This window comes from Ictalurus punctatus, chromosome 24 (genome assembly GCF_001660625.3).
Source record: "Ictalurus punctatus breed USDA103 chromosome 24, Coco_2.0, whole genome shotgun sequence".
Lineage (NCBI taxonomy): Eukaryota > Metazoa > Chordata > Actinopteri > Siluriformes > Ictaluridae > Ictalurus > Ictalurus punctatus.
Window position 1 is genome coordinate 14,591,471 of NC_030439.2, and position 16,673 is coordinate 14,608,143.

Here is a 16,673-nt window from a genome sequence, read left to right on the forward strand (position 1 = left end):
CTTGTTGCCTGAATGTATTCACTTGTTTTGTGTTAATTTGCCTTTTTATATCATCTCTGTGTCACTGTTCTTTGCAAAGTCTTACCATGGCATTAATTACTTTATTTCTAAGCCTTTTCCCGAGTTTGCATCACTGTACTGTATTTCATTGTACTTCCTAGTTTCCCTTTCCTCAGTTGCGTTTAATTGATTGGCTTGTATTATTGTGTTCTGACCTTTGCTATGGACTCTGATTAAAATTCTTGGATTTGTCCCAATGCATGTTTCTCTACACATATTTCAAGTATACTATCTTAATTTCAAGTCTCATTCTGATTATGCCGGGTTTAGTCATTTGTTCGGTGCTCAAGCTTCACTTCATGTGCTCACATTATTTCATTGCATTTACATTCCTATGTAGGCCAAAGCTATTCATCATAACTATCCACTTCCGCTTTTTTTTTGGTTTGTGAAGGTCAACTCATGCTTCTTCTGAGACACATGAAGCCAGCAACTTCATCTTCTATATACCAGAACTAACCCATGATTAGCTTGGCCTCGTTTATCTGCCAAATGCCATAAAATGTTATTAACACGGTGTATGCACAAAACAGTCTATGTAAAGTGTAAGCGCCATTCGTCGCATGTACACATGAGAATTTGTAAAAAATAAACTTGAGTGGAAATACTGTGTGGAATACTGAGTAGTACATGTACATGGTTATGGTCATGCAAACATGTTTATTGGTGTGTGTTCAATTTAGTGACTCTACCGGCAGATCACCTGAACATAATGACATTACACACATTTGTGCTTTTGTCATTGGCTAAAGAGTGAATGTGTTTTGCTACATGATAACTTCCTTAAGAGCCATTTTCAGATAAAAATGTTTTTATTTGGAGACAGAACTAGAGAGATTCATTCATTTATCTTCAGTAAGCTCTTTATGGCCAGGATCACTCTAGATCCAGAGCTTATACCAGGAACACTGGGTGTAAGGTGGGAATACAACTTGAATGGGACTCCAATCTCACCTAGGGACAATCTAGAGCCACCAATTCACCTAGTGGCAGTGGTGGCTTAGTGGTTAAAGGCTCTGGGTTACTGATCAGAAGGTCAGGTGTTCAAGCCCCAGCACTGCCAAGCTACTGTTGGGCTACTGTTGGGCAAGGCCCTTAACCCTCAATTACTCAGTTGCATAAATGAGATAAATGTAAGTCAATAAGAACGTCTGCCAAATGAGGTAAATGTATGTGCTTTGGAGGTGGAAGGAAACCAGAGAACTAGGAGTAAACCTAATGATCTCAAAGAGATCATTACAATGAAAATCTACTGCATAGATGGACTACATTACATGCTCAATGTTGCAGTGAAGACACTCAACGAATGGCATCAAATATACTCATTTCATTCATTTGCAAGTGATCAGTGATGCCCAACATTTGGCTCTTAGTAAAATGCTTCCAAGATGAGATATCAAGACTATTCACATTTTTAAAAAACTTCCCTCTTTTCCACCAATGTTTCCTAAAAATGGATTGAGAGTCTTGCTCCTAATTATACTGTATGCAAATAAGATCACGAGCAAAATGTGTGTGCTAATACCTGCGTGTTAATAACTGTTCATGGGTGGGACCTAACGCTTGTGCAGGTGCACATAATATTAAGCTTTATTAGGATTTATAAATGAAATGTGCAGTGAAGTAGTTTTATAAATGACCAACAGGACACACAGGAATGCAGTCTTTCCCGTTCAGAGGGCAGGGCCAGTTCTGCTCCTGGTCACGGATGGCTGTGGCGTCTTCATGATTCAAACTCACGATCTCCACACTCTGTGCGGTGTTTTTATGATACAGTAGAGTGGAGTGCCTCTCCAACCACTCTCCACATTAAAGCACTGCTCATGATAAAAAATTAAACAGCTCTGTAATCACGGCGCACCGGCCAACTGTAACAGCCATAAACCTACAGATAATCCTGACATTCTACAGGCAGGGATAAATCCCAGTTAAATTTAACCGTCTAATCCGTAAAGGAACAGCATAATAGCTGCTACTGCTGCTGCCACCATCCCCCACTACATATACATAAATCTGCTCACTGAGGTCACTTGGCTAGGGGGTTTTATTCACCACAGAGCACTGCCTGGTCTGACTGCCGCTAAGTACAAGCTGTGCACGTTGAGCACATACTAATAGCACTTCCCCTCTCTCAGGGCTGCAGGCAAAGGCTCCTGAACTCCCACTACAAATGAGAGTGCGAAATAACGAGTCGAAGCATTTCAGCTCTACACCTGAGTGCACGCGCAAAAGCAGACCCAGCACACAGAGTCAAAGATAATATACAGTTAGCTTTGCCTGACATCCTTTATTAGAATCATGGCAAGCCAGGCTGACTGCATGGAGTCTACATTTAGAAAGTCGAGTTTTCGATGGTGGTAGATTTAATCTAATGAACTACATGGCCTTATGACAGGCAACAATTAGTGAATCAGACCTGCCAATCTATTACACAAATCCATATAGACTAGAATATCTCATTATAAAACCCATCATATACATCAGGTATGCCGCTGTGGAGATTAGTCAGGAGTACTAGGGGAAAAAAACATTGATGCAGACGCAGAAGAGATGCAGGAGGTAGTACAGAAAGCAAACTAAATGTACTTGCTTAATATTTCCGACTAGATGAAGCCAATTCTACAGTCAATTGCACAAGACTACACTGGAAATGGTCTTCTTTATTTGGGATTTAATGAATCGTTAACACCCTGATAATCATTTTGCATGAAGTGGAGAGGTATGTACAAACCTGTTTTTTAATCCCAATCGTACCCAATTCCTTAGTTCCTGTAACACTTATTTTTGTTGTCTTTTGAAGCTAAATAAAATTGAAATAAGGTACTTGCACTGTGGCAGACTGAATTCCTTTATGACCAGTACTGTGTGAAAGAGTGCTTTCAGAGCAGCAGGTTGCACATCACTGTCCAATCCCACTCAGCTAGTTTAGAGCCAGCCACTCTCAGTTTCAGAATCAATGTTTTCAACTGAGCTGCACACTTTTTCACACAAGTGTAATTATTTTGCACATTTATTTCACCGGTTTATTTACTTTCATCATTAACAGTGCAGCCTAAAAAACCACTGATGCTGGAAATTGAATTTGTAGCCTGTGTATGACTGTAAATTTAAGGAGGTTTGGTGCGTTCTTTGCTCACAAATAAAGCAGCCTAAAAATAGATATGTCCTGAAACTATGGAAAAGATGACTAGTTGACTATATAGAGTCGTGTGGAAAAAATAAGTACACCCCATGGAAATTGTTGGGTTTTTCTGACATATTTGGACAAGTATACATTTGATCCTCTTTGAAACAGTGTCTATTAATAAAGGTGTAATTGTAGTAATTCTCACGATTTAAATTAACAAGAAAACAGATCTGTCATGTGGAAAAAGTAAGTACACCCCTACATTTATCACCCCTTGAAATCCATAAAATTAGAATCAGGTGTTCAAGAATGGGTGCCTGTGATTAAGATCTCCTTAGGGAGTGCAGATGGAACCTGTCTTATTTATACCACTCTCATATCTAGTGTCTGGTGTTCCCTTTGCTCTTGAGGTGTGTGGTGTTATCATGCCAAGATCTATACAGTTCTGTAAGGCCTTCAGAAAAAAAAGGATGTGGATGTCTATTAGTCTGGCAAGGGTTGTAAAGAGATCTCCAAATTGTGGCTCAGGTGGTAGAGCAGGTTGTCCACTAATCCCAGGGTTAAGTGTCCTTGGGCAAGACACTGAACCCCAATTGCTCCCGATGGCAAGCTAGCGCCTTGCATGGCAGCTCTGCTACCATTGGTGTGTGAGTGTGTGTGTGAATGGGTGAATGAGAACCAGTGTAAAGCGCTTTGGAACCGGTAAGGATAAAAACGCGCTCTATAATTATTCCACTGTACGGAAAATCATCTATAAATGGTGCAGATATCAAACGCCAATTTGTCCAAGACTGGCCGTCCCGGCAAATTCAGCCCAAGAACAGAATGTCTGATCCAAAAAGAAGTCTCCAAGAACCCCAAAATTTCATCACTGGATCTGCTAGTAAGTGATGGTAACTGATGGTGTCAATATGCATGCGTCTACAATCAGAAAGAGATTGCACAGATTTGACCTGCATGGGAGGCGTGCCATGAAAAAGTCTTAGCTGTCTAAAAAGAACATTAGCACAAGACTACAGTTTGCCAGTGAGCATATAGGCAAAGACCAGGCCTTTTTGGAATAATGCGCTCTGGACAGACGAATCAAAGATAGAGTTGTTCGGCCACAGTAACAGCAGACATGTTTGGCAGTGACCAAAGACAGCTTTTCAGGAGAAGTACCTCATACCAACTGTGAAGCACGGTGGTGGAAATGTTATGGTTTGGGGTTGCTTCACTGCCTCAGGGACTGGACAGCTTCATTCATTGATTCAACTCTGAATTCTGCATCATATCAAAGAGTGCTTGAAGATAATGTGAGGCCATCTGTCTGAAAGTTAAAGTTGAACCGAAAGTGGACATTTCAACAGGATAATGATCCTAACAAATACACCAAGGAATGGCTCAAAAAGAAGAAATGGAGGGTTATGGAATGACCTAGACAAAGCCTGGATTTGAATCCCATTGAAATATTGTGGGGGATTTGAAAAGGGCAGAACATGCAAGAACACCCTCAAACATCTTGCAACTGAAAGAATATTGCATGGAAGAGTCGTCAAAATTTCCAGTAAGACTGGTGGTCAATTATGCAAAACGCCTACAAAAAGTTATTTCTGCTAAAGGGGTAATACCAACTTCTGCGGCCAAGGGTGTACTTACTTTTTCCACAGAAGACTATCACAGCTATTGATATTTCTGTTGAATAAATGATTGAAAAAGTTATTTTTCCTTGTGGTTTTGTTCAAGTATATCAATGTTATTAAAAGGCACTGTTTCAAAGATGATCAAATATGTCAAAATAAGCCGACATTTCCATGGGATGTACCTATTATTTCACATGACCATTTTTTAAAATTATTATTATGGGTGGACAAGTAAAATGTGTAGTAGTGCATCCAGTGTGTAGGTATGCTTTGTATCTCAATAGAAACATCGGACATTGTGAGGACAATTTGCTGGTTCGGGAATAAACAAACAAATAAATATGTATGTATGTATGTATGTATGTATTTAGTTAGTTAGTTAGTATTTAGCAAAAACAGAAGCTTTTATTAAAAAAAAAAACATAGCATAAAGGTCCTCACAAGTATAGTATGATAAAAGAGTTTGTGTGTGTGTGTTTGTGTGCCTTATCAATGGAGCTAAAGATGTAACACATGGTGAAATGAGGCGAACACTGCATTAATATTAAGAGCATTTCCAAAAAATTTACATAAACCCATCTATAACAGAACAGCTTGCATATTCAGCACGTGCAGATTGCAGATTACAGCAGAACTGCTTTAGCACATGCCACTCAAACAATCAGCAGAAGAACATCAGAACAAAAAAGTACACCGGAACTGTAACATCACTGTGTTTTTTGTTTGTTTGTGTTTGCTGGAATTAAAATTCTGTTTTAAAAATCTCTCATTTCAAATTCATATAATAATTAGGCTAAGCAAAATTAAAAATTACATGGTGGACTAAGCTGAGATGAGCGGCACAAGGCCATGTGACCCTGACTAGATTTAAGTGGTTATTGAAAATGAATTGATGCATGCTTGCATTAATTTTCTCAACATGCTCTCTGACCTGTACAATCTCGAGCATCTCATCACGACTGATGTACCCATTGCCATCCAGGTCGTACATGCTGAACGCCCATTTCAGCTTCTGATCCAGCTTTCCCCGTGATGTCACACTCAGAGCGATGATGAACTCCCGGAAGTCGATGGTGCCATCATTGTTGGTGTCAAATGTGCGGAAAACGTGCTCCGCAAACTTGGAGGCATCACCGTATGGAAAGAAGTTGGCATATATCTTCTTGAACTCCTCCACGTTCAGGTGGCCGCTTGGGCAGTCTTTAAGGAAGCCCTAAAGAAAAAGGAAAATAAGTCTTAACATCTTCATCCATAGCTTTAAAAAGATTTTCTTTTTTTCAGTCTAATCTCCTTCATCTGTAGTGAATTTTGAATACCATGGACAATAATTTCTATATGTTTCCTTCTACTGAGAGATACCAAAAACCAATTTACTCAGAACTCACTTATATTGAAAGTCTAAGGGCTGTTTTTGAAGTTATCAATAAATGTTTATGCCAACATATTTCTAAAGCATAACTATAAACTACTAATTGTTATTAAGAATTACTGAAATTGATTTGGAAAGATTCTTCAGATGTATTTATAAATTAAGCTCTAAAACTGTATAATTCATTTGATCTGATCATTTATGGATACCAAAAGACATTAAAAAAGCTTTAAGTAAGCAAAATGTGACTTGTTAACATGTAATAGTTATTGTATAATAGTTATTTGAATTTCTGTTATATAATACAGTTGTGTATTTGACATAATTCAGTAACTGGGGTACAGATGGAGTCTTCTATTAAAGCCTTGAAGTTTGCAGACAGTCTGTATCATCACTGAACAGAGCAGACTTCCTCTTATCAGTCAGGAAGCACTTTGATTTACTATGTTCCTCCTTCTGGGGTGATAAAATATACCTGTGGTTTTCATACATCTTAATAAGACACTTTTTGCTGTGATGTGGCACACTAGAGCGGAATGATTGAAAACACATCACATTTAGATCACATTTTAACCATTATAGCCCCACCTTCACCCAGTACACCTCAATCATCAACTATAATACAGGATTTGTGAACTGTGTTGAGAAACATTTCCTCATATGAATAATCCATGAAAAGGCCCCGTTTCAACCCCCTGAGTAGAAAGCCTGTGAATTAAAATGCAGGTCAGTGTGTTTAAGCTCTTTTCAGCCCATTAGACATCATGAGTCACTGTAGCTTCCATTTCAACACGCACTGCCTAATTCATTCATATATCAGTGTATTTACAGCAGGCATCAAGGCCTCACCTCAGGGCCATCATATCAGAGTCCTGACCCTGAGATACAGAGCCACTTACTGCAGCTCATTTCCCAGAACCACTACACAAAACAGCATATTGTACTCTTAAAGTGCTATATCTCTGGGGAAATAGGTGCCTTTATGTTGCTGTCGTCTAGTGTCATCTAGGATATGCATAAATACCACCATGTGACAGAAAGGCTATTGACCCTTTGGCTGCTGGAGACTAGAAATGTCTCACTATTGTCAAGGAATAATATACTGTAGGTTTGTTGTAATACAGAATTTTTTTTACAGCTGATTTATCTCACCTTGTACCACTCCTGTAGCTCATGGTCTGAAAACTCAGTGTTCTCCCTCAGGTCCTGTAGCATCTCCGGCCTGAGCTTGCTGTTCTGCTTTCCCATGGTGACGAGTCTGTGTGTGCACAGCAATGACACAACCCCGGGGTCAGACCTGCTAACAAAAACATACCAATTAGGGCACAGAGCATTACATTTAATAAGCAGAGAAGACCAGACATGCAGACAGAAAAGAGCCCTCATTACTGCACAGAGACCATGCATGAGTTTCATTAGGACCAGACACCAGGAGCTACCGTGAGGAGAATTTAAACATAATTAGATGTCACAAACCCTTTTTAAAACAAAGTATTATGTGGCAGACCCACTACTGGAAGAAGCCCACTCATCTTAAATTGCTCTACTGATATGCGGTAAGCTCTATTGCATGCTAGATCAAAATTAGCAGTTTTTTATAACATTTCATTTTTGATTCATATTTTAAGCTTAGGAGAGCATGGGGATACAGCGGGCAGTGTTGCCACCTCACAGCTCCAGTTCAATCCTGAGCTCAGGTTTCCCCGTGTCCTTGTAGGTCTTGTCTTTCCTCCCACCTCCCAAGAACAGTGCTAGTAGGTGGACTGTCTATGCTAATTTGTCTTATAAGTGAATGCATGTGTGCACAGTACCCTGCGATGGACTGGCATCCCATCCGGGGTGTATTCATGGGGTATGTTCTGGATCTACTGCCATAACGTGCTTACTGATTATGAATGAATTTTGAGCTTATGCACATGGGGAGTTATATTTGACCAAAATATATTATCAAACTATTATCAAAAAATTTTTCTTGAGGGGATTATAAAAATATAAATAAATCACCTCACCACAACTGACATCAGGCCAACTGTAGCCGTAATGTTACTTGAATTTCAGCAGCTTTTTATCAGATGTTCTCAGGAAGCACTTCTTGACCATACCCCTTTCAAAGAGGTCGTCACTGCAAACATGGCATTTAATGTTTTTCCTTGCCACTGTCTCCTCTGGTTTGCTCATTAGGGATCTAAATCTACATCCAGATTTCTGTCAAGCTGCTTCGTGACGATGTCTACTGTTAAAAGTACTTACACAAATAATACGGAGTTGAAACTGAATTAAATTAATAGCTGATTTTGAAATTTGACAACCACAAAATAGATGCATACTGCACAAATCTGAAACTGACATCTCTGGGCTGCACTTTGCCCCCCTCACCATCCTCCTTGCAGGATGATTATGTGTCCTATTCCTGGCAAATTTCTAACCTTTTCAAAACTTTTTTTTTTTTAATTATGGTTGTGTATTTTAATATTCACTACTTGGGTTAAGAATCATCTTTCTCATCTCTCACATTTTATGTGTTGCTTTGGTTCTCCCCATGGAAATTTGTATGATAAAGAGAATTTATATGTGTGCAACCTTATATTTCATCAAAGGAACCAGTTTCCAGAATTAGAGCAATTTACTTCTTTTTTTTTAATCAAAGATGACAATTTGAACACATTTAGTTCATATATTTAAGGCTGTCATTTTTTTTTTTTTTTTACAAATACGTTCTTGGGAAAGAAAGTCTATTACTGAGGCTATTATGTTCTTATAATACTCTTTTGATAGAAGAAAAATAAATATTTTTGTTTGAATGGAAAATTTGACTCATTATGCATAATGTCGAGTTTCTGCAACCATCTTGCTTATTCAAGGATGATCAACGATGCCAATAACTGTGGAGCTGAGTGTAATATTGTGAGTGTGTGTACACTTTTCTCTGTGTGTCTATAAATAAAGTCACTGCATCCTCTTCTGCTAACTCAAAAATGTCCCTGTATCTTTTACACAGACTCAAAAATTCATCAAACCAAAAGGCGATATGGAAGGAAAAGCTGTTTGAGTCAAATGTTTTCATGGCATGTTTTGAGAACCCAGTCACAACTCAGGAGCCAAGAATCTGCAGTAATTAATAACACAGTCGCCCACGCTGCCTCCGTGTCCCAAACCAGACGCGTCGGGAGGAGAGCCATGTGAAAGAAAAGCTGGAGGATGAAGGAGGAGTGATTCACAAATATTCTTAAAGATCCAGACACTTCTAGCACAATGCAAAATTTCTCATGTAGCCCTGATGATGAGTTAAAGATGGGATAAAGATTTGTGCTGTTGAGTGCTCTGCACTGAGTTGATTGAGTCAGAAGATGATTCATTAATTGATTCCTTTGACAATTGTTCTGGCTTCAAGGCATGTCACAGGCTTATATTAATACTTGTTATTGTTTCTGTAGTAACAACTCATTTAAGAAAACATCTACGGTGGACACTACACATATTCTAAGGCTAACAATGAACACATTGTAATTTACCAAAATGTTTGATGCGAACTCATTACAAGCGGAGTTTTTTGTCTTTTGTGCTGTTATTTTCCAATAACAGCACACTGTAGGTCTTTAATTCCTTACAGTATATAAAATCCAATCAAACTAATCAGTACTTTTTTTAAGCCTTTGCCTTTGTTTCTAATATGATCGTTTTTCTATGACTATGATTATGATTATAATAATAGCTTGTCCTATATCAGTTCCCCTCCTCATGGCCTCTGGAGAGAATTATAAAAAGCTCTCTCAGTCCAGTAGGCTCTGAGGATTTCTAGCTCTTACGCAACGACTCTCATAAACCACAGAGGCTTGTTATTAACTTGTGCTTTTTTCTCTCAGATTCACATTCACTCTTGACCAGTGAAATTACATCGATTAAATCTTTGACCCCAGTTTGGTGTGCTGAATATTGGATTTCCCATAAACACGGATTCAGTAGACGTCATGTACACTGTCGTTACCAAGTCCTTAAGGGCTCTGACTTTGCTGATAGATTTAGATTTAGGGATCAAAGCTGCAACATGAAGAAAATGTGGGAAAACATGACAGCACTCACAACAAACAGAAAGCAGAAGGAGCTTACACTGGAGTCGGGCCTAGCGCTTATGTTGGAGAGTTCAGTACACAAGCCACTGCTTTAATCGCCTGGATCAATGATTTGACCCTTTTTTAAGTTCTCAGCCAGGCTGCAAATGGTGATTTAGTTTGAAACCTCTACGTAAAATGAAACAGTTTTGGTCAGATATTCAGGATGGACATTGAATAAATACATAAAGCTATCTCTAACAGGTTTGTGTAACATGCTATTCATTCCCACAGCACAGAAGATCTGCTAATACACTCTGAAGTGCAGCACTCCACACAGCCTTAATGTCATCACTTGTATCCCCAGGTGTCATCCAAGTGTCATCAGCCCAAGTCATCTTTATTGCTTAATGCCTTTAGAAGAGGTGCTTTAAGCCAGTCTGAATCCTGTCATAAATACAACCAGAGTCACAGAGTAGAAAGAAGGAACTAGGACTTTTTTCCCTCTCAAATGCTTTTCATCTCCACAGTAAAATCGCCAACAAATTACAAGCAGATCTGACTGTTTACTTGTGACCCATGTTATGAAAGGTTCATCTCTTAAAAGCCTCTTTGAAAATATTAGCAAACACAAAGTAGTGGAAATTCAATTCAAATTTACAGCTCAGCTCTGGCTTTCTATTTTTTAAAAACGTTCAACTTTCAATTTTCTGTACCAAGCACCAGGCTTAATGAGTAATCTACTCTCCAACCAAGGTGCTCCATGTGCACAGAGCAAATGTCCAGCCTGTTCATCATCCAGGACAAGCTTTCTACTCAATCTTATCTCACACACAGCTGTCCTCTATGTGGGTCAGGATAAGGGCTGCTAATCCAGCTGTTAAAGGGTGTATAATGGGGGGTGTACAGTAATATCGTAACGTCACTGTGGACAGATTGGATCTGACAGGCCCGGGGGTGGCTTCATAGAGTTGAAAGAATGGAACTAGACAAACAGAAAAATTTGAAACATTTAACTGAGCAAGAGCTACACTCAACATAAGCTCGTATTATAAAGGAAGTAAGAATGGTTACCGCATGACTGCCTACATCTCTTAAAGACAGTCCCAGAGCTGCATTCCTCATTCTATTAATGGCATACTTTTCCTGTTAAATTCACTCAATTTAATTCTTAATAAAATGCTTTAAGATGAATAATTAAACAATAAGCCAAGTCAGTCCTCAAATGAGAAGGTGTGGAATAATTTTCTATATCAGCAGCTCTGAGAGTAGTTCCAGCAGTAACATAAAATGACTTCTTCCTATAGTAACATCTCATACACAAGGACTTGTAAGGCAGATGTACCATGTAATCTAAGGCTAATGATAACAACAACAACAACAAGAACAACAACAATAATTAATTAATTAATTAATTAATTAATTAATTAATTAATTAATTAATTAAAGAAACTTTTTTCACAGAGAAAAATGTCAAACCAATCAGTCCGTACAGGATTTCGCGGAGTTTTTTTTTTTTTTGGTGATCATTGCAGCCAGAATTCTTGATTTTGCTATGACTTTTTTTTTTTTTTTAATTGTGCTTTTTTTGTGGAAAACTACTTGAATTGAGGAAATTGTCATTGCACAAAGTTGTCTTTCACAATGATGTTTGTTGGTAAATGAGACCTTTTAGCTGTACTCACGTTTGATGTATGTGAATTGAAGGGGGCTTCGGCTGAATGCGCATTGTGACGAAGTCATATGACGCGTCTTGGCCCAAAACTGCGTAAAATCTGCAGTAATTCTGAAAAACTGTAAGCTCCTGCGAATATTGCAGTGTTTGCTTGATTTTGTGTTAAATCCTGTAGAATCCTGATCAATGACATGGTAAATGTTTACTAAACATTTACAGAAAGAGTCTGCAGTGTCACACACCGTCTTCAGGACAGAGGAGTTTGCACTTTACAGTTTCTCTGTAACATGACAAGCAAACTGTTTTGTCTTGTTAACTTCAAGAGAGACAGGATGCTAAAGCAATGACTGTTTATAGCTGCTAAAATGTAAGCGATAACAAGAACTAACTTGCCTTGCAAACATTCCCTAACATGAAATATGTGGTATAAGTGGAATGATGCACTTTGAACTTTGGACAATGGATTCTCATTGGGCCGCATCACACCCTCCTGGCATGGATTATTTTCATATAACACCCCAGCATGTGTTTTATTCCTCACTTAATGCAGAGCATATGGGCACTATAAATATTTGAATATTAATAAACATGACTCACCAATTATGTCAACAAAATAACATGCTGAAATCTTAAAGATGATGTAACGTGATGTGTCTTTGAGACGTGCTATTTACTTGGCTCATTTTACATTGAAGATTTCTGTCTTCCTGAATTCTTATTATCATTATTGTACAGGGTCTACTTGCTCAGCATGTGTTCATTGTCTTGTATCTTGTTGTCTATTTGAACTTTTCCTAATTTACACTACAAGCTGTCTGGTGATCATCACACCAAAGTTCTGAAGAACACTATTTTGTTCTACCGTATAACTGTATATGGCTAGAATGACATTAAAGCTCACTTCTTCTTCTTCTTCTTCTTCTTCTACTACTACTACTACTTCCACTACTACTACTACTACTACTTCTACTACTTCTACTACTAATACTTCTACTAATACTTCTACTACTACTACTACTACTACTTCTTCTTCTTCTTCTTCTTCTTCTACTACTTCTACTACTACTAATAATAATAATAATACTAATACTACTACTTCTATTACTACTACTACCACCACCACCACCACTTCTACTACTAATACTTCTACTAGTTCCACCAAAACACAGTCCTACATAGTGCACTACATGTAGGGAATGTGCAGGGAGCCATTCTGGATTGGGTGCGTTTCTATATGTGTGCTTGGTGCACTGAACAAAAAAGCTTGTCTCTCAAATACAGCAATGTAAGAAAAAAAGCTTGGCTATTGATCAAATCTTTTCAGCAGTACAGACGATATTGATTCGGTGTGATGTGCTACATAGATGGACAGATGGATAGATGGCTGGAGAGCCCTGCATGCTAGAAATATAAACAAGATGCTGGTTTAAGTGCTGAGACTGAGACCGAGAGTGCCACTGTAGACCAACAAATCAGAGTATTAGGACAAGGGTACAGAAACGCTGGGGAGAGAGGGTAAAAATGCTTCCCACAGTGAGAGGATCTTATTGCAGCAACTATAAAAAGGCAGGAAAAAGAAGACAGAATTGATTTTTCCCATCCCTCATCAATTTTAGAGAAACATAAGAAATTAGACAAGCAATCTGATCTCTGACTTTTGTTCTCTCTCTATCCCTGTGTCTCTCATTTTTCTCTGACCTTTATCTTGTTGTCTGTCCTTGGGCTGTGTTTTCATTCCCTCTGGCTTTCTCTTTAATTGGCACTTCTTTTTCAATATTCCGTTTCTCTTAATCAGTAGCTTCTTATCTTGGGTGACCCCCCCCTTTCTAACATTTCTCCTCCAACTTCATGGCAGGCCACACACACACACACACATACACACACTGTCTTACTGCACTTAGGAGTACCTTCTCATTAGCATAGTTAATGCAGTTAATTACTGCTATGCCTACACCTAAATCTAACCCTAATCTTAACCTCATTATCCAAAAGGAAACCTTTTGGCTCTTTTAGTTTTCTCCAATAAGTGCTGCAGTTTCTTTAAAGGAGCAGCGTTAATCATGTGGACCAGCTAAATGTCTCCACATTTCCAGTTATTCCTATACTTGCAAGGACATTTGTTGCCCATTAAGATTAAAACACTATGTAATTATTAATGCAGATTAGGGCTGCAACTAGTGATTATTTTGATAATAGATTAATCGGTCGGTTATTTCTTTGATTAATCGATTAATTGGATTAAAAGCCCAATTTTTATTTTCTGTTATTTCACATTCTGCCCAATGTTGTCCTTCAAACATTGTGCAAATTGAAGGCTAGGAAAAGGGTAATAAATGTATCTGTGTGGCCTATGCTATATATTGTGCAAAGGATTAAAAAAAATATATTAACATTATATTTCAAAAACAAAACAAAAAACAAGTGACTGTCCACAAGCTTTACAGCAGAAGTTAAATCACTATATTAAAATTAATTTTTAAAAAAAGATGAACGAAAGCACAAACTAAGTGTTAACTGGTAAGAGGCTGAATGTTCTGCAGTAACACACATTCACTCATCTGAACACAGTAATGTTACTTTATTCTGTAAATGTACGACACTTCTTACATTTATATACAATGACATGTTCTAACCCCATTACAGTTACTGCTCTCATAAAAAATACAATTACTTTTGTTTGTAAATATAGCTAAATATAGCATCAAACAACATATTTTATTTAGTCAGAGTTATTGCGCTTACTTTCTATTGCCGCTGTTTGATTGACGCGCATGCATAGACTCTCGCTCATTCAGTGAAGTTTAACGGAGACTCGCTCGTTGTCAGGACAAGTCTTTATGTAAAGGAAATACTGGTGTGAATTTCTGACATTTACAGATAAGGATATACGGGTAAAAATGTCATTTCTGCGCTGAAGAAAACAGTTCTGGAAAACATTAAACATCTGTCGCAGCGTCTGACACGATGAGCCACGTTAATAAACTTATGAGTTTGTTTGAAGCGCTTAATATAAAACATTCTCATGTTTTGGATGACCTGGATCGTGCACTTTTCCGCAGCAGCTCACTCTGCGACCTCCGCTGTTTCTCAGATGTGTTTTATTCATAGAAATGCGTTTTTCACCGTTGTGAAGTGACGTCACTGACGGGGTTATCCACAGTGACGTCACAGACCCAACCAATCCATAATGACAATATATCAATATCAATTATTATCGAGTAGTTGTTGCGGCCCTAATGCAGATGATTAATGCTATGCCTGCACTTAAACCTAACCCTTAACCTCGGTAAGCAAAAAGAAATCTTTTTTTAAATTAAAAGCTGCAAAAAGCAGTTTTCCCCATGGGGTCCAGTCAAATGTCCCCACAAGGTCAAAACTGTCAGATATTCCTATCCTTGTGGGAATAAAAAGACAAGAAAACATGCCCACACACACGTACACACACGTACACACACAATCCCTGCACCAATATTACAATATCACATAGTATTTGATCCCTTAGAAGACAAAGCTGACTCTTTTCCTGAAAACCCTCTGCAACATCCCCTGCAGAAATAGGCAGCCTGCCTGTCCTGCTCTTCCTTAGTCTGAGCTGCATGTACACTCACAAAATTGTGCTAAACTATATCTGTCAGGGCATAAAGTTTGTCACTGCTGTGGTAACTTTTCCATGAACTGTAAATGAAGTTATTTAAATACATTTAAGATGCAACTTCACTAAACATTGGTGTTTATAAAGCCTACTTGAAAATTGATTTAAAAAAAAAAAAAACTATATAAACACTGAAAAGCTTATTCTTAGGTATCAGGTGACAAAGACTGCTTTCGACAGTGAAACTGACATACCACCTAGATTTTTGTTGACATAAGGTTGTGCTATGATACTTTCCAGGCTGCTTAAGTTAACCGTCATGACTTTGTAGCTCTGTATACTTTTGGTGCAAGGCAAATAATGGTGTAATATTAAACAGCAAATCCAGTCATTTGAATTTGAAAGCTCTTTCATTACGGTGTTGTTGGTTTTCAGAAATTCCTAGAAATAGTAGCATGAAACTCACATTGTTATGACAGAGTTTGGCAGAAGACCTACTTAACTCTGTCAAGGCATTTCCACAGATATTTTCAAAAATATTCCATGTAGAAATATAAAATTCACTTCATTAACATTTAAGTTAACAACTAAGTAAGGAATAAAAGACGATAGGACATGCTGAGATAGGAAGATAATCAACGATGTGGTTGTGCGATGCAGCCTGCCTTAGTGTTCACTGTTGAACATTTACATTTACACCTCTAGAGTATCTTTTTCTTTCTGACAGCATATAATGTTACAGCAGCCCTGGATCACTGTGCTGTTCCAGTCTTTACACTGCCAGCAGGTACAGCTATTAATGAAGCCAGCGCGGGTCAAGCCCCGACCTAAATCACTGAGGCATTTATTTCACAGACGGCTCATATGGGAGGGAAGGAGAGGTAGGGAGTGATGGAGGCAGAAAGAGATGAAGGAAGAAGGAATAGTAATGAAGGTGGTAAAAATAAGAATGAGGCTGTGTCCTCAGTGGGTGAGTCCCTCCAGTCAGGGTGAGAATAACAGCTCACTTTGCAGTCTTCACTTAATTCCTCAGTTGGGACTTTTGCCAATCTTAGCTGTCTATTCGTCAAAAGGATAAGAGTGTGGAGAGAGTTTGCTGATCTGAAAGCTTCGAACAGTTTTTGTTTAACATGTACTGGATGGAAATGACCTTCCAGGGTCAGATGAGGTGCAAAAACA

The 16,673-nt window shown here is 38.3% G+C and overlaps 1 protein-coding gene across 3 annotated transcripts in view; it reads right to left on the minus strand.

Annotated features, from left to right (window-relative positions):
• hpca (hippocalcin) overlaps positions 1–16,673 on the minus strand; it is a 39,397-nt gene that overhangs the window by 2,751 nt on the left and 19,973 nt on the right. For 2 of the 3 annotated variants that reach the window (XM_017453997.3, XM_017453996.3), the window contains 2 exons: positions 7,331–7,475; positions 5,741–6,022 (listed from right to left, as the gene is read on the minus strand). In XM_017453997.3, the coding sequence (XP_017309486.2) occupies positions 5,741–6,022; positions 7,331–7,426 (378 nt within the window). In that variant the 5' untranslated portion in view covers positions 7,427–7,475. Of the gene's footprint in view, positions 1–5,740; positions 6,023–7,330; positions 7,479–16,673 lie in introns of all 3 variants that reach the window. The other variant, XM_017453998.3, reaches the window with a different exon arrangement.